Raw genomic sequence first — 19,327 nt, forward strand, 5'->3', positions numbered from 1 at the left:
TTGTTGGTCCATCACTTGAATCCCTCATTGCGTGTCTGAGCAGTATAGAAATGAAACGTCTTCTATAAATGGTTTACCATGAGAACTGAAACTCTTTCCACTTCCTGCACTTTTTGGTAAAACCACCCCAGAGTACTGTAGGTTCAGAGTGGTCTAATGATACAGCATGTGGAGCTAAAGCATGCTTATCCTGCACTTTGAACCATGCAGTGTCACAGAAGCCCTTCATTTGGCCGGTGGTCCTCATCTGCTCCCCTCTTTTCTTTGAAATAGTGCTTTGTCACCCTGTCCTGGTGCAGGAGGAGGACTTGTATTCACCTCACGGCCGTCCCTCCTTTATGTGCTGGAGCCTCACAGGACGCTTCGTACAGATGCTCTTGGACACAGTAAACGCCGGTCACAGAAAGGGTGAATAGGGGCTCTGTGGGTTGCCTAAAAGGGGTTTTGTGGTTCCATTTTTGTGCATGAGCGGAAGTGTGTGTATGCAGGGTTTTTTTTGTTGGGTGGGGGCGTGTGTTGGCCTGTGCACATGGAACATCCAAAACATGTGCTTCTTTGCATGTGTGCAGGAAGTTTAAAACAAACATTCTAACACTTTTAAAGTAAAATATAATTATATGCATTCCCATAAAATGCAAATTAAGTCCACAGATGCAGATTCAAACCCATTCTTCCCTGACAATGATGTGCAATATGAATGGGCAGTACAGTACATTTGATATGTTGGGGGTGAATTGGCCCACCAGGGAACGATGATCAGTTATTGCAGCAATTACATGGGACATAATCCGTACACAACAGGAATTCAGGGTGAGGGAGAGAGGGACTCGAAGGGAAAGAGGAAAACCGAGAGAGGGAGATCTTTTATAAAAGCCAAGTCCTGCCACTTTGGGAAGAAATTGCGGGCAGCGAGACGGCGGGCTTCGGGTCCAAAACGGGAGCCCAAACGAGCCAATGAGGGGCCCCATAATTGTGCTCAAGTGGTGTACAGTATCGTGGGACGCAGGCTGCAGAATTACAGTGTGTTCTGTGAGCATGCGTATGACAACAGAGAAGACATGTAGAGCAAAAGGCTGAGGCTCTGGGCTCCAAAATCCTCTCTGCACGTGACAATTAGCTTACAGTCTGCTCTGAGAAGGTAAGAAAATTCATTTATTAGCATAGCGCAATAAAACTGAAGGAATAAATCAAGAGTGGGTGGAGAAATCAAACTGATGTGATTCTCATTTTTTGCAGGTGATAATATTCCCTCAAAATCTAACTTGGTCATTTTGCCTTCATTTTTTTATTTGATTCTATTTGAGTATTTTAATATGGCTACTATACTCTGTACACACATATTTAAATAAATTCTGTTTGTGTACATAAAACACTATGAATCTGAATTTATTTGATATTTTATAAAAAGTGGTAATATTGCCACATTTTTAGAATTCATATATTTTTGCAGGAATTTTACGCAAAAACAGGACAATAAGTGGGATTATAAAGAGTAAATTGGATAACAAAACAGAAAATAGACACTGTTTTCTTTACAATGGCTGAATTGTCCAAAGCTCATGCTTTGGTTTCAGCACTACGCAGTGAACTGAGCCAAGTTGAAAATGTTCCTCCACTGTATTCGGGTTCAGAGAATAGGCAGCTTGGAATAAGAAACTGTGGGAAGAAACTTTCACATAAAACACATCCGAACCATTAGACACCAAAATAGATTTAAAATAAACATTTCAAAGATAGTTTTGTTTTTGGTGTAAATCTTTCTTTACAAATTGAGAAACGTAGTTGAAACTCACAACATAACAGCTAAACTTGATCACTTTTTGCACTTGCTAAAACTGATTAAAGACTTCATGGAGAAACTTTTGTTGATGACAAAACAAATTAATAGAGTAGTTCTGGTGCGATTTTTAACCAAAATGTTTAAAGATTCAGAGAATATCTTCTATAGAATCTGATCTTTAGTACTTTTTATAAATTTTCAACCAGATTTAACTTTGGTGACTGACCGGCTCATTATAGCAACTTTGTTTTCTTTCTATAAACCCAGTAGAAAGTTTCATTGATTGTGTTTTTGGGGTCATTGTCTTAATGACACAAAAATCATCTTGTTCTGGTACATTTCTACATTCAACCATTCTACATTATAACAACATCAAAGCTGCTCTGCATCATGATTTTCCCATCTTCAGGCTGTTGGGATCCAGATTTTTGGGGTGATATGCAGGAGCATTTCTGATCCAATTGGGTCCTATCAGTGGAATCCAAACTGTTAATTTATTATATTTTCTACCAGCATTTCATTGGTTTGTCAAAATATTCTGAAGCAAACTTTGAATTATTTTCAAAATTCTTTTTCTTCAGCAGTGGAGTCTTACGCAGAGAGCATTCATTAAATCCTTGTAATTCCAGGTTTTTTCTGAAGCTCTCTGCAGGTGGTTCTTTGCTTTTCTATTATTTTTGTTAGTCCGTTTCTAAAGATCCTTTGATTGTCTGATTTATAATGAAATTATGTCGTTTCTTTCCTGATTAAAGCTCCAACTTGTGTTCACAGTAATAATTAGCAGATTAGGTATCTGTAGCCAAAGCCATCAGTATGTTTTGCAACAATAATGTAGCAAAGATTTTAGATGGGTTTTTTACTTCTACTGAATGTAAAGTACTAATGGAGTGTTGCCTTGGTGATGAATAACCTCTTTATAGCTTTAAAAGAGTTGATATTAATTTGCACAGATAGGAAGCATGTTTACGCAGTACTTAATGTGTCTCATTTAGCAACTAATTTGTTTCGATCTCTGAGTATGTGTACAGTACTTTGGTTGTAACCTACATCCGGTGTGAATTTAATATCTGTAGCCACATTATAAGCATGTTTATTGTTGTTCTCACTGCTTATGTTTCTCGCTCCACATGTTGTTTTGTACGTGATTCACAGGAAGTGGGAGGGTGTACATCTAAAAGGGATGGAAAGGTGCTTAATATTTATTTTGAAAAGTTTTAAATTGGAGAGAATTTGATAAATTATGAAGCTCTTGTAATGCAGAGTTCACGTGAGTCAAGGAAAGTAAAGGTGAGAGGAAAACAAGCTGTTGTGGAAATGAAAGAAAACGTGCCAGGGTGTGTGAGTGCATCCAAAAGCGAGAAGGGGGGAGAAAAAGAGAGGAGAAGGAGGAGGATTACTTCTCAGCTCAGAATATTAATGAGGGCTTTTGTCACAGATCTTTTTACTCTTTCCTTTCCTCTATAATGTTCTCTCACTCTATCTTTCATGCATACATCTTTAAAAACTCCTCACATTAACCTTCAACCACGTCCTACACAAATCCCAAAACAAAAATGGGTGATTTTCCACCTCAGAATAGAGGTAAAAACACCTTCAATCTGACTAAAACAAAAATATTTCTGCAAGAAAAGACATTCATACTGTAACATACCATATGCAAAAGAAAAAAGGACTAATGTGTGTAATTGTTTTACCTCTCACAGAAAGTTGTTTCTGTGAATGGCATCTTTTGTTTCTTTTATCTCAGTTCCCAACAAAGCATTCCTGTGTACACAGAGGAGAGAGACAGGGAGAGAGAGGGAGAGGAAAAGAAGGAGAGAGAAAGAAGAGTTTGATTAAAAAAAAAAAAGAAGAGGGGAGGGAGATCAGGAAAACATCCAGCACTCCATTGTCTGGCCCAAAGAAGAAAGTTTTAATTCAGTTTTCTTTTTCTTCATTTGAAGCAGGGATGTGCATTAGCGTTGCCATGGAAACCAGATACAGCCAGCGGGAAAGGTTGATCCCATTTGCTTCCATTAGCTCCATCAGTTACCTGATACACGGTCCTGGTGGATTTTGTTTTTCCTCCACGAACACGTGAGCGCTGTGCTGAGTTCAGGCGACAAGCGAAAACTGGGCGAGGGTGAGTCAGAGTTGACAGAGTGAGACACTTTCAATGGTGTCATTGTAATTACGAAGCTCACTCTTGCATAATCACAGCAAAGCAATGTAATTAAAAGTGACTGGTTATGTAAGCCGCGCTTGGGATTGCAAATGCACACTTTCACTAAGTGTGTGCATGTACTCGCTCTTTTCTGGGCAATTACTTTACATTGGAGTATGAACACACAAGCACAAACACTTGCTGAGGAAAATTACCAGCCACCTTATAACCAAGAATTTCATCCTATTTAATATTTTCATAAGCAGATATGCAGAATAAAAGTCAATCTTAAATGAACGGAAGTGCATTTTTATTAAATTTCCCAGCAGAACCTTGATAGGCTGAGGGTAATGTAGTTATTTTGTTCTCTCAATGTGTGATGTTGTGACAAAGAAGACATGAGACACACACGTTGAGCTTCCTTTAACATTCAGCAGGAAGGTTTATTCTTCTGTGTAATGAACATACTCCATATACAAAGCTTATCAAATACTTCATATTAAATAGTATCACTGAGTAACTGCAATCAATAGCAGTTTGATTCAGTGCATCACAGATGGCCATAATATTCCTTTAAACCGAACAATAGTTATTTTAACATGCTCCATTTAACATTTTGAATTTTATCAAATGACAAAATCTATTCACTCTCAAACCCATATTAGTGTTTTTAGTCTGCGCTTTAACTCAAATACTTTGTTCCTTCCTTATCAAAATAAAAAGATATAATGTTTCTTTAATGATGTGTCTCTTTACCAAACTTCACACATAGGCAGCAGCCATTACCTACTTACTGAAAGTCATAACAATATGGTTTTTCAGGTTTTTGCAATAAATGTACAATGTCCAATAAGGAGACCAAATAATGTAATTTGTGTGAGAACTATTTTAAAATGTGTAAAATACAATAAGTTAAAAGTGAATGCAGTGCTACTCAGTTAGCTCAACATACATGTACAAAGTTTGCTAGCATTAGCCTTAACTAGCTTCCAGAAATATGAGCCGTTTTCTACACAATACTAATCACTAACTGCATGAAGGGAGTCATTAGTTGAGTCTCCATTCAATACCTTCTTCAACTCTTAAAGGTAACCAGCATCAAAATACATTTCTACTGACCTGTGATATAGAAAAGATGAGACACACACGTTGAGCTTCCATTAGCATCTAACAGGAAGGTTTATTCTTCTTCTGTGTGCCCACCTGTCTCTATGCCACTAGCGGACACGCGCCCCCTAGCGGTTGTAAGTGGGATCACATTAAATTAGAACTTATTACAATGAGAATCGTGAAACTCTAAAATGAAACAAAATAATGGGTTTGGTTTGCAGACATCACGTCTATTTTTATATGAGCAAAGTGCAGCAGTGACAGCTGCTGCTAATTTAACCAAAATGTTGATTTTGATGGTGAGTTTTGAGAAAATTAGCAAGTTTATTATTGATACAAGTAAGTAACCACAATGTCAGGGCAACTTATGTAACAAAGATGTGTCAAACATTATTTTTTAAATCTCTATAAACAGTGTGGCTATGCATAAAAATATGTAAAATTGATAAAATAGAAACAAATTTTAAACAAATCAATTTCAAGGGCCCTCTAGGCTAACGTCTCCAAAGAGTTTACTTTCTGTTTTCAATACTTTACTTTACCTCTAATTATTCATTTTCTTATCTTTGTCAGTTTTAATGTATGGTTTATCATAAGATTAAAAACTGCCATCAGTTTTGGGAAAACACCTTTCATCGTATTTAAATAGAACTCACCATGGAAATGTTCCAGGTTTTTGAACGTTGTACTGTTTCCATAACCCACAGAAAGACCTGACAGAAACCTCCCACTCATAAAAAAAGCAATTTGGTCTTTAACATTTTACAGTGAAACAGTGTTCAGAAATATAATTGTTAAATTTCATCAAAAGTGCTGTGACCAAACAAAAACTAGCTGATGATGCTAAACATTGTTTGCATTAGAAAATTTCAGACATTGCAACCTAAAAGTACAGAAAAAGTTTAAGACTTCCAGATTCTCACTCTCAGTGCTATCTCGAGTTACTACTAAGGAATCAGCTCTTTGTCCAACTAAATGTCTCCACCTAGAGTAAACAGAAAGCTTCTTAAAAACAAACCTTATCTAGGTAAAAGTCCTAGTTTTGCCCAAAGATTAGCACCTTAACTGACGCGTTCAGTTGTCTCTTCTCTCCTCGGAGTAACAAATGAGTCTCTGTGTGGGCGCTTTGTTGGGCTAATGCATCTTATTCTGCTCCTTTCACTTTTATTTCCTTCTCATTATCTTACTCTCCTGTGGTTTCCTCTTCTTTGGCCTCTGGGGACTGTTGAATGCAGCTGAGTCTGTTGAAATGTGTGGAGGAAACACTAACAGCCTGTGGGTGACAGGAGTGGATTACAGTCTTGACTTTACAGGAATGAACACCACTGGCAGCATAATACACTCCTGTGACTTGAGTGGATTTGCTTTTAAACGATCTTCAAGATGCATATTTTAAATAACGTAATGCTCAAATATTCACAGTAAACAAATGATGATTAATTATTAGAACAAGCAAAAATCTTAATTAATTGCAGTATATTAATAGTTGTCTTTAAACAACAGTTGATGCAACTACTTGACTAAAATCTAAGTTAATCCTTAATGAATTAAAATCTTTCATGCATGAACTAAGTTCTGATTATAAAAACATATAAAAGGTTGTTTCCAGCAAACACACCGTGAACTCTAAATAGAAAAAAAATATGATGAGACTGATGACAAGCTAAGCAAATTGTAATCATAGAACCAAAGATTTTACTCTAGCAAGTGTTTCATGCTCTGTTTTGGACATGCTCTTAACATTTTCGATCATTTAAATTACTTTTTTCTTACCTAATGTCTCTTAATGGTTACGTTTTTTAAGAATAGCACACATGTTGCTTCTTTCGTTTGATTTAATTTATTGCAGTAGCAGCATGAGAGCAGCAGCTCTTACATTTTTCATAAAATCACATTTAAACCACTGCTACAGAATTCACACAACTACTAACTTCATTTTATCTATATAGCATCAATTCATAATAAATGTTATTTGCTTTTTACGGCTATTTATATATTGCAAAAATGTCTGCACTAATAGCGATTTGCTCACCTCAGGATGCTCGATGCATAAAATTGAAAATAAAACTGATGGCATTATATTTTCTGTGTAATCCAGCTAACAATAAGGAGACCACTTGGTGGCACTCAGAGCACTGCAGTTTCATTCATACATGGTCAATTTATCCTTAAATACGGAACGTGACATTATAGCATCATTCCCTGGGGGGCCAATTCACCCCCAACATTTCTGTCCTACACATGTGTTGCTCTGTGTGGGCTCTAAAAACCAGAGATTTACTGTCTGTGAGGTGAAGCTCTATTTAAGAGGGAGTGTGTGGTTTTACTAAGGAAATGTGCAAGAGGAAGGAAGACAGATGGAGGATGAGGATAGCAGAAGAAACATCGTTTTTATTTGTGATGAAATAGCAAAATGTGAGCTCCACATCCAAATTAAATTGTGACCTTGTTCATACTGAATCACACAGATATAGAAACTATATGAAAATCAAACTGCTTAATATAAAATTAACTATATTAATATAGCTAATATACTTAACATAATATATATTAAGTATATGCCAATATACTTAATATATTTAATTTATTCTAAGGTAGCACATATAGGGTGTGCTTATATTTCCAATGTTACAAACGTATTTCTGCTAGATTCTCAAGCAGTTTTGTCCACTCGGTTGGAAATATGTAGGTGAAAAGTTATTTACTTGTACAATTATAGAAAACAATAAAATTATTTTAAAAAGACAGGAATAAATCAACAGCAACTAACTTTAATGAAAGTATTTGCCCCAATCACCCCAGCTTGTGCTCTCTTGGTGCACCTGTCTCATTCATCCCTCATTCATCTATTTATCTCCACTCTCTACGCCCTCCATATTTCCCCCAGCTACCTGTGCATTGTGGCATCAAAAGTTCACAGAAACCTTCAAAAAGCACTAAACGGAAATGAGTCATCAATGACAAAAAGGCCTAGTTACAACAATCTAGGTCTTTGATGACAATGACAGATAAAAAACAGGCTTCTGCAAATGAAGCAGTTTTTTTGAGCATCCAGATATCTGATATGTTAATTTCTTTTGTTTTGAACCTTTCTGCAACTGTAAATCTTTATTTTTCTTAGCACATTCAGCTTTTACTACATCTACCCATCATTCACTGAGCGACATTCAGAATATAAATATTATCTCCACCTTCCTATCTGTAGATTCTTCTATCATGCACTGCTTTACTAAATAAAAAGTCACTAATTGCAAATCAAACTATTGAGCAATCAATGCATCCATCAGTTATCTATAGGACAAACAAACATTCACACACACACACGCACAACCCCATTCATATTTAAGGCCATTAAACTAATGTTTTTGGACTGAGGAGGGAACCTGGAGTAACCGGGAAGGACCCACACATGCACAGGGAGACTTACATTAATGTAGACAGTGATACATAATGTCAGCATCAGTAGATAAATTACTTATTTAAACATTTTGGCAGTTTTATTCATAATTAGTTGTCCATTAATGTCTTCAGAATGATTTTAACCTGCGAAGGTCTCATGTTGACAAAATACTTGCCTGGCTTTATTTGAACTTCCACTAGTTAAGCAGAAGGTGGCAATGTATAAAGCAAAACACTTGAGTCTGATGAAGAAATGATCTGCAAAGTACACACCAGCAGCCACACCCATGCAAGAGAATGGCTTTTGAATTGTTCACTGATTATAATGCAGGACTAGATGAAATATTCTGTAGCTATGATTAAAATATTTCCTGTTAACAAGCATTGCAGCTGTGTTTCTCTGCGGGGAAGTTATGTGCAGCTAATTAAACATTGTGGTTTCCACTGAAGTTTAACAATAAACCAGCATTTTTTTTTATCAGAGAAGCGTGTCTACTCGTGTGTCATAGTTCTGCTGGTGTTATTGAAGTTGGTTATAGAGATGAAATAGATTGTGAAGCAATCAGGGGAAGTCAAACTTCAACTTCATGTTTCCCTGTTTGTTTTTCATAGATGACTTCTGCTACGGCGCCCTGCTCTCGCAGCTCTTCCCCTCAAAAGGTTTGCCACTCTCAGACCCAAACTGATGTTCTGAAGCCGTTGCTGGGCGGTGGCGCTTCTGTTGGAGGTGGGACTCTGAGGAAGAGGAGGCGCATCCTGTCCAAAGATGGCCGAAGCAACATGCGCATCGAGCACATCAGTGGGAGGAACGCCCTCTATATGCGTGACCTCTGGACAACTTTTCTTGAAATGCCATGGCGCTACAAGTTCTTCCTGTTTACAGCAACGTTTGCAGGGACCTGGTTTCTGTTTGGGGTTGTGTGGTACCTCGTTGCTTTGGTGCATGGAGACCTGCTGGGTGAGAGAGCAGAGGTTTTATCAAAAAAGTACCTCTTTACGGTTTAACACCCCCCCACCCCCCAGATGCACCTCAGAGTTTCCATATCTATTCCATCTGAGGGCAGGATTTTGATAAGAACTGACATCAGGGTTTATCCCACAGTATCACGCTATGCTTCAGAAGTTTCTGTGAAGTTTTCCTGCCTTTTTAAAAAAAATGAAGTAACAGAGTTTTACTTCCCAGTTTAAGTGTGAATAAAGTCCGATTCTCCAGTCAAACTTTGACTCAATACTTTAGAAACTTTCAGCACCGTTAGGGTGTCATTATGGGTTTCATAATGAGTCAACTAAAGAATGCAACTGAAGAAAAGAATTGATCAAAACACGATCTAAAGCTTCCGAACAGGCAAATGCAAGCATCTTACAGACACAGTAAATTCAGGGATTTATATATATATATACATAAAGTAAAGTGAAAAAATCCATCCATCCATTTTCTGTTCACCCTTGTCCCTAATGGGGTCGGGAGGGTTGCTGGTGCCCATCTCCAGCTACGTTCCAGGCGAGAGGCGGGGTTCACCCTGGACAGGTCGCCAGTCTGTCGCAGAGCAACACAGAGACATACAGGACAAACAACCATGCACACTCACACCTAGGGAGAATTTAGATAGATCAATTAACCTAACAGTCATGTTTTTGGACTGTGGGAGGAAGCCGGAGAACCCGGAGAGAACCCATGCATGCACAGGGAGAACATGCAAACTCCATGCAGAAAGACCCCGGCCGGGAATCGAACCCAGGACCTTCTTGCTGCAAGGCAACAGTGCTACCAACTGCGCCACTGTGCAGCCCTAAAGTGAAAAAAGTAAAGTGAAAAAGTTAGCAAAATAACTTTTTCAGTTATTTCGCTAACTTTTTCCGTTAGCAAAAATGTTAGCTAACTGAAAAAGTTTATATAGATGTTTATAGATTTATATATAAGTTTATAATTTATATGATAAAGGTATTCCTTAGTTATTGTTAATCATGAAACATACTGTATATTATAGTTCAAATTTTCACAAAAATATGCAGTGCCTTATGGCATTTTAACCGTGTACATCTGGGGAATTTAGAATATTATTTTACTTCTATTGGATTTAAGGTGAGCAATTTATTTATATTATTAAAATAAAAGTATCAACCAAGAAAATTCAGATTTAACACACAAATTTAAAATTAAATGTTTATTTGCATGCTGCTGAGTGAAACAGGTATTTGTCTCACAGCTACAACAAGCTTTTTGGCAGTCAGAGCTGTAAGGTCTTTCCTGTAATCGGGCTCCAGACTTGGAGTACCTTTCAGTTGGAGTCTTGGCCAACTCCTCCTTTAGTTGTCATTGTTGCCTCCCTTCATTGATTGATGACCTCAATTTGCTTTGTGGTTTTGCTGATATGTTCTTAGTTGGGCTGGGAAACCTATACGTGACACATTTTCACTGTTTTGCCTCGGGGTAGAAGGTTCTCATGCAAGATTTTTAAAGTATGTGAGTAAAACACTCACAGAGTGATTTTGTGAAAAAAATGTAATGAACATGTTTGGATAGCACATATATCTATCCTAATAGCATAATAGCTTCCTTTAAGAATGTAAGAAGAGGAGTTTTTGCTGAGTTAAGACCAGAGTCGCGCACATCTATGAATAAATACGAGGAAGGGTGTGGTGTAGAGAAAGAATGAAATTGCCTCATCTGAAGTAGTTCTCATCAGACAACTACTCTGACCTGGGAACTGTATCCCAGGTTGAAATATTTGAACATATCTTTCTCACTGAACTATAAAGTCATTTCATATCATGACCAATACCAAACACTTTTGACCTATGCTCTAAAATCCCCTCACTGCCCCACGGTGCTCTTAATATGATAGTCCACTAAACAGGAACATGGTTATAGCTTGCAGAAAATTCCCATGAAATTTATGCACCAATGATTTCATTATTTTTTTATGGGAAAAGGTGATTGTACTTCAGTGAAACAGTTGCTCACCACCCTAATTCAAATCTCTTAAAACCTCCCTTATATTATGACAAATGGAGAATCAGGTGCTGAAGTTGTAACCTACCATTTGACTCAAAGGGCTGGTTTCAGTGTGAGAGATAATTTTTCCCTTTTAAACCTCACCGGTTTTGCAACAGTTTCTTTGCAGCTCAGCAAAATACGGTGAACAAAACTGAGAGCACGGTTTGCAGGATTGTGGACTAGAGAGAGGTGGGAAAATTCAAATGAAGAAAAAGTGAGATAGTTTGTGAAAACTGTGTTAAGTAAGAACAGATGTTGCTATGCAGATGAAGATGAACATCTGCAGAGTTTGAATGATGTGAACTGATAGTTTGATCCCTTTCTGCTTGTTTCACCTTCTGTTTGTTCAACAGAATCAAAATGATGCACTTTTTATCTAAAGTCAGTATATGCTTAATAGACAAGTTAACTGTTAACATGACAAAATCATTAGACATAAAAACATGCATGCACTGCAAAAACAGAAAATTGTACAAAATATTTTTGGTCCAGTTTCTACTGCAAATAACTTAGTACACTTGAAACTAACTTAAGATTAACTGTTTAGCAAGATATAGAGGCTTGTTCTTAGCAAATAATTCCTTAATATTGATGAAAAAGTACTTGCTCCCTTGGCAGATTATTTAATTTATAGAAAGACATCTTTCTTAGGTTATCAGTTAATTTATCTGCCAATAGAACTAGCACTTTTTCATCAATATTAAGGAATTATTTACTTTAAATAAGCCTCTACATCTTGCTAAAAAGTAACATTTAAGGTAGTTTGTCTTATTTGGAGTGTGCACTACAAACTAGACCAAAATTACTTGGTAAGATTTTGTGTTTTTCCAGGTGGAAGAGTACTCTACTATGCAGCTCTTCACACATGCACACAAAGATGTTTTGACAGTTACAGAGAAGCGAAGCTTCTGGGTTTATTTCCTGTTAAACTGAAATGAGTGTGATAAAACACATAGACATAAAGCCCAATACTATATCCTCACAAAATAATAAAGAAAAGCACACCAACACCTCCCCCTCTTCCTCCGATGACTCATCTTTTCCACTGTTTGGCATCACAAGAGTCCTCCAGAAAATATAGGCATTAGTTTCTGCTTCTTTACCGCAGCCTTGATGAGATGTTGTTTTCTTTCCAGAGTTTGATCCGCCGTCCAACCACACACCCTGTGTGATGCAGATGCAGACCCTCACAGCAGCCTTTCTCTTCTCTCTGGAGTCCCAGACAACCATCGGTTATGGTTTCCGATGCATCACAGAGGAATGCCCGGTTGCCATCATCCTCCTCATCCTCCAGCTGGTCATCACCATGCTGATGGAAATCTTCATCACCGGCACCTTTCTGGCCAAGGTTATTATCTGAATACAGAAATGTGTGATTAAGAGAGGTCCAATCTAATGATCCAAACAGTTGGGATGTGTAGGCCAAAAGTATTCATACCCCTTCTATTTTTCCTCTTTTTGTCGACTCTTGGCCCAAATGCGAATCTTTTCTGTACGTTGCTATATATGAGTCTTTCAATTAAGTCTGTCCAGCTTCTATGTCCCTGATAAAGAAAAGTTTCCCATAGAATAATGTTGCCACCATTCAATGGAACAAAATGAACGTGTATTGTTCATTTTTGCCACTATTGGGCCACATATATAAACTTTAAGTTCAAGTTAAAGTTTATTTTTTAATAATGGGATAATATCTATTCATGAAAATTTCCATGTAAATGCATACAATTATAGACAAGAGGCTCATTTTTATTGACATATTGATGCATAAAGATAGGCATAAAACTACTTTCAAATCTACACAAGTTTGCATGCAATCAACACTGACATTGTGACTTTCCAAGTTCCGGTTTTTAAGATGCTTTTTAATGAAATCAGAAGTGAAAGGTCCCTTATGTTACTCTGAATCATATTCCAAATGTGAGAAGCACGATAGGAAAAAGTAGATTGACTCAGCAGTTTTCCTAAGTGGTACTGAAGTTTGGTCTCATCTGACCAGAGCTGTTTGCTGTGTCTCTCGTTGTTATATGTCTAAAACAGTTCGAAAACATGTATCATTTTTACTCCATGTAAACTCTGTAAACTCTCTTGGTAATAAGAAAAGGTTGTAAATATTTCTGCAAGACACTGAATCCTGATTTGTCTCAGAGCAAGACAAACGTGAATTACCTGAAAATACCTGACAAAAATAAAAACGGAGCTTTTCCCGGTCAGATTGCACGGCCAAAGAAGCGAAGTGAGACGGTGAAGTTTAGCCAGCATGCTGTTGTATCGACTTATGAAGGCCAACCCTGCCTGATGATCCGGGTGGCCAACATGCGCAAGAGTCTTCTTCTCGGATGCCAGGTGGGTGCACCTGCTGCATGGACATAAGCAAAAGACTAATATTTAGTTTGCTCATTGTTGGATTTGTGGAATGAATACTTTCAGTTTGCCGTTTTTAACAAATGCACAGTCGATGTTTTTGCTCTGCAATTCTTCAAAGCGAGAATGAGTTGAACCAAAACAAGCAGTGTGTGCCGTTTCATTTAGGTGACAGGGAAACTCCTGCAGACGTCCCTGACAAAGGAAGGTGAAACAGTTCGTATGGACCAGAGGAACGTGCCCTTCCAGGTGGACACCTCCAGCGAAAGCCCCTTCCTCATCCTTCCTCTCACCTTCTACCACATCATTGACGACAACAGTCCCCTGAGAGCCTGGGCCGCCAAGGGTGAGCTTGGTCAAAAAAGCAGTAATTTGTTGGTATTGCCACATGTAGAGGGTGTTTTGTTACTTCTTGAGGCTTTTGAGGGCTGTGCTCTTAAGAAACCCTGTTGCTTAGCAACAAAACCATTTTTTTTCCATTAGCTGTTAAGAAATGAGAGCAGAGAGGAACTTCGCTAGAGTCTGAAAAGCTAAATTCACTGCAGAAGTAGACCAAAATATCAATAGGGCTTCTTGGTCAAGAGCATGACATTTAAAGTGTCTGCGCAGCATTACAAGTTTAAATAATGGTTTTATTGTTTCATTTCTGAAACATTTGCAATATTGAAGTAGCAGTGAATGAATGCACATAGTTTTTTTTTTATGTTCACCAGCCTTCATGTATTGAAGAAAACAACTATAAATATTTGATTGCCAAGAACCCAAGAAAAGTTGCCAGTTTTGTAACTTGGTAACGTTTTTATTTTTGATCTCTACATCAGAGTTTTAAACCCCAATAGATGGATTCATCCTTTTCTGATGAGTAACTTTGTGCCGACGTTCTTTACGACTTTAAAAAGTTCCTTTAAGCATACACCTGCCTTGTGCCTGTTTACCACAATGTTCTGCAAATGCAGTGATGTTTGAGTTTGATTAATTGGTGACGCATGACTAAATACTGTGTTTACTACCTTTCAAAAGGAAAAAGTTGGGCAATGAATTTGCAAAAGGGAGGATAAAAATAGTCTGTTTTTGGTGGTTAGAGTGCAGCAGTCTTTACTTCCTCCCTGTGAGTGTGCTTTATACATATATCACCTCACTCTTTACTTCCTTAATGTGCAACACATTTTTGTAGAAGGTTTTATGAGAAAAGAATTTAGGGGAGAACTATTGGTAGATTTTACATGCTGGAAGTTCCTAGATTTACTTCGACTCCCATTTTTATTTGCTTTCTTATGCATGCATTTCTGAACTGGGTGAATCCTTGCAGGGTTTGTAGAGCGAGACGTCGTCACTGCAAGAGGCAGGTGCTTCCTGGAAAGGTTGTCAGTCCTTCACAGGATAATACAAAAGCAAACAATAATGCATGAACAAACTCAGATCTAATGACAGTTTAGGGTGGGCTATAAACCTTGCATTGAAGTTCAATACTTATTGGTCACGATAGAAACATGTTTTTCTGTATGATGAAAAGCTTATTTTGCTGTCTATAAAAGTGACACTTATAATGTAAAAATATACAAATATAAGTATAAATATCTTTATACATTTATACTTATATAAATTAAGGAGGTTGGAACAGCTGGAGAAAATCCATGACACCCTAAGATCAGGGTTAGCATTGATTCCTTCTTGTCTCTTTACCATTTTCTTACTCATCTTTTTAAGCTAACCTTCTAATGTTACTTTATCAGGTGGCGGATGGACAGATCCAGAGTTGGCTGACTTTGAACTCTTGGTGATCATGAGTGCCACAATAGAGCCGACCTCAGCCACCTGCCAGGTCCGCACTTCCTACCTGCCAGACGAAATCCTCTGGGGTTACGAGTTCCCCCCCGTCGTCTCTCTCTCCCAGTCTGGCAAATACGTTGCGGACTTTTCCTTCTTTGACAAAGTGGCGAAGACCAAGACGACCCCTATTTTCAAATCATCCAGTTTGCAACACGAATACCAGAGCAACGGAGGCGGACTCGTGTCCGAAGTGACAGACCCGGAGAAGATTCGTCTGGAGCAGAGCTACAGGGAGCAGCGAGGCGAAGACCGAGGCCGAGTCAGAGACGGCCCCATAAGCGTTCGGATCAGCAATGTCTGAACAGCTAAACTGGCCGAAAGTGGGACATTTTGTAGCAAAACAATATGAGAGTTTGTGAAGCCTTTCACACATGTGAGACAAAGATTGTTTTAATTTTTTATCAAAATGACTCAAGGCAAACACGTATGGTACTGCATTTTGTAAGGAAATATTTGCTAAAACTGCTGTCATTTATTCTCATCATGTCACTTATGATGGAATATCAGTGATGCTCTGACCGTCCAGGGTTTGATTGCTCAGGACTCCATATCATGTCTATGGGTGCCTCCAATTTGCTTAAATTGTTTTCAGCTTATTTAATTAGAAAATAGGTCCCTCTCCCCTACCATGTCAGTCACTCCAAACATTCACTCAGACAGTGAATCTTTATCAAAGCAGATAGAGTGTCTGCATGGCATAGCATGAGATTAAGTCATAATATCGCCTCATTGTTGCAATCTTTGAAATTGAAACTCTTGTAACGCATAATGTTTGCATGAAAAAAGCTTTTCAAAGCTTTCCCCACCTTTTTTGTGATATTTTTCTATATGAACCTAGTAAGAACTTAAGAGAATGTGAAAAATCTGCAACAACCTGGAGGAATAAGTGTGCTCAACCTTAAACTCTTTGTTGAATCTCTTCTTGATTCGTTTCTAGCATTCAGTAGGAGTTTAATATCATCCAATTTCTTGACTTGGAAACATTTCCCATGCCCTCTGTGCTCACAGTCTCACCGATTTATAAAATCAAGTAGAACCTAGTTTTGCATGCTGTGCAGCGGTGAAGCTGGTCTTTCGCTGATTTATTTGGATGGTGAAAAATAAAATTCTTCTTTATCTTCAGCTTTCTGTAATAATCCGTAGATCTTTGGGCTTTTAGTTTTATTTATGTTTCTGTTGCTTATTTCTTTACTTCTGTTTTTCCTTTTTGCCATCTTAGTTTATCCCTTGTGTCAGATCAGCTGTTTTATTGTTTCTGTTTTGGATTTAGTTATGTTTCTTCCTGTCAGCTGAAGGTTTTCGGGTGAAATGTGACTAGCATGTGGAAATTTTCATGACTTTAACTACTATGACTTTAAATATCGTCTGAGGGAAAAGTAGCTTTAGGGAATGATTCAGTGACCAGCATGTTTCATTTTGGTTGGTTCATTCGCTGATGATCTGTGGTGTTTTTGTGCCAAACTTACCGTCTGTAACTGTGGCTAAAAGTTCCAGTTTGTTTCTATCAGACCACAATGGGCTTTTAGCCAGAACTTTTCTTTCGAAGGAAATACTTTTATCATGCAGTTCTACCATACGAGAAATGGCTGACGTTGCCTTCACATGTAGACCATAACACTTCTACATTCCTGTTTTGTTTTAGCATGACCGTAATTCCTGTGGCATGACACATCTATGATGTTTCTTGTACAATCCTCCTGACATATGCTTTTGAGTTTTTGTTTAACTATTGTTGTTTATCCAAAAAGACTGAATTGAAATTGTTTAAAAAAGTGCCTAAAGTTTTCGATTAAGGTTGTGCACATGTTGACAACTTTTTATTTTTTTCTACTTTTCTTTTTCAGTAGTGTAAGGACATGTTACATCAAAGGTGGAAAGGATTTATCTTGCCCAAATTTTTTATATGTCACAAAAATCTGGTATTCTACCAAGAGTCAGAAGACTTTTTATGTTCACTCTAGCTGAAAACACACATCTCTTAAAGCAAATGAAGTACAAAGTTTGCAAACTTAGACAATCCATAAAAACAATTGTTTTGTGAATGTAGATAACAGAAGCTGATTTGCATAAACACCCATTTATCTGTGGTATAATGTCATATAATGATGTAAAAGCTGAAAGGTCAGAAACTTATTCTGATCTCTTTAGGTACTTCCCAGAGCACTGAAGCATCACCTTGTGAGAGACTTTCTCACTCAAAAGCGAGACAGTCTGAATGTGTATTTTAAAAATGTGAAAAACAGAAGTAAGGGAGTAAACATAAAATACCCCGTAATTTCAAAGAAAAACATTTTTTCCCTCAGCTGTTCAAGAGAATAGGTTGTAATTTTCTGCACTTTAAAAGTACTTAACTATTCCCAAAAGGGAAATTGCTTAAGATGCACATCTACGGTTTGTTGAGCACAGAAGCAGAAAGTCATATGACTTTAAACATTTTCTTCTTATATGGCAAGAAAAAATAGCACCAAGCTCAAAAGTGTCGCCCTCAACTTCCTCCCAAGCATCTGATTAGTATTTGAAAATTTCCTGTTGCAAAGTTTGCAGTGGAAACTGTTGAGAAATTTCGTATCAACTTTAGAGTTTCTCATGGTGCATAGTAAACTGTATCTGTTAGTGCTGAATGTAATTTTTTTTGTTAAACTACAATATGACATCTGTTTCTGTATCAAACAAACATTGTAGCACTTTATTGAAGTAAATAATGATTATTTGCACCTTCAGTAGATTAGCTGACAATTTGTCAAACCTTACCATTTGTAAAATATTCCATTGGAAGCACTGTGAATTTATATCGACCAACTTCATTACAGCTGCTGTAAATTTAGAAAGATAGTCAGAAACCTGCTGTTTCTTCGTCAACGACGTGCAGATGAACAAACTCCAGTGGATGTAAATACTCATGTAGAGATGTCGTATCTGTGCCTTTAACAGTGAAGAAAGTCTGATTGTTGTAAGCGTTAGACGCAATCACTGCATAAAGAATTGTTGGAGTTACTAATTCTGTGAAATAAAAACAAAAACTCCTTCTTCACATATAAATATGAAAGTATCTAAGGGCTGAGATATAAGAATGGCTTATAAAGCTAAGGTGGATGTGACTGATATGAGAAGTGGAGGAACGAGGTGTGGTGTATCTTCTTGTAGCTCTTTGAATTTCAGATTTTAAATGAGGTAATTCTTTAACAACTGGTCTAATAAAGCTTATTGTTAAATATTGCATTTGACTTGGGTCTTTTGGTTTCATTTAATCAAAACTGAATTCCCAAATAGTTTCAATTTAATCCAAAACCCAGTGACATTGTAAAAAACAGATAATAATGAGCATAAGGAGAAAAAATGAGCAAATATCTAAAACTGTGATGCCTTTCTGATGAGTATAACTGTAAGTATAAGTGATAAAATCATCACATTAAAGTATCAATTCAATTCTGTATTTTTCACTAAAATGTCATGACTGTTGGTTTTCTAATTGTGTTGACTGTCAGATTGCATCAAGTCATTAACTTGTAGGATTAAATTTTCTTGGATGAGAATGTAGCAAACATGGATAATGGCTGGTATTGTGTTGTTTACTTTGCAGCTCATACTGAGCAAGCATGCAGCGACAGTGGAGAGGAAAAACTCCCCTTTATCAGGAAGAAACCAGCTGCTTCTACAGAGAGAAAAACAGAGAACTTGAAGTTAAAAGCTTAAATAAAAGTGAATA

General features: G+C 37.4%; 1 protein-coding gene across 2 annotated transcripts; it reads left to right on the forward strand.

The window, feature by feature from the left end:
- Window positions 1–864: 864 nt before the first annotated feature.
- Window positions 865–18,838, forward strand: LOC114146771 (potassium inwardly rectifying channel subfamily J member 10). Of its 2 annotated transcripts, none has more exons than XM_028021111.1 (6): window positions 865–1,138; window positions 9,045–9,390; window positions 12,567–12,778; window positions 13,642–13,773; window positions 13,960–14,137; window positions 15,525–18,838. In XM_028021111.1, exons 2-6 carry the CDS (start codon window positions 9,045–9,047, stop codon window positions 15,920–15,922), a joined length of 1,266 nt encoding a protein of 421 aa, XP_027876912.1. In that variant the 5' UTR covers window positions 865–1,138; the 3' UTR covers window positions 15,923–18,838. The 2 variants fall into 2 exon arrangements, with proteins under 2 accessions (XP_027876912.1, XP_027876911.1); XM_028021110.1 differs by lacking the exon at window positions 865–1,138 and adding an exon at window positions 3,747–3,902 and having other exon boundaries at window positions 15,525–15,922.
- The last annotated feature ends 489 nt before the right edge of the window (window positions 18,839–19,327 follow it).

Source organism: Xiphophorus couchianus, chromosome 6, assembly GCF_001444195.1.
Source record: "Xiphophorus couchianus chromosome 6, X_couchianus-1.0, whole genome shotgun sequence".
Lineage (NCBI taxonomy): Eukaryota > Metazoa > Chordata > Actinopteri > Cyprinodontiformes > Poeciliidae > Xiphophorus > Xiphophorus couchianus.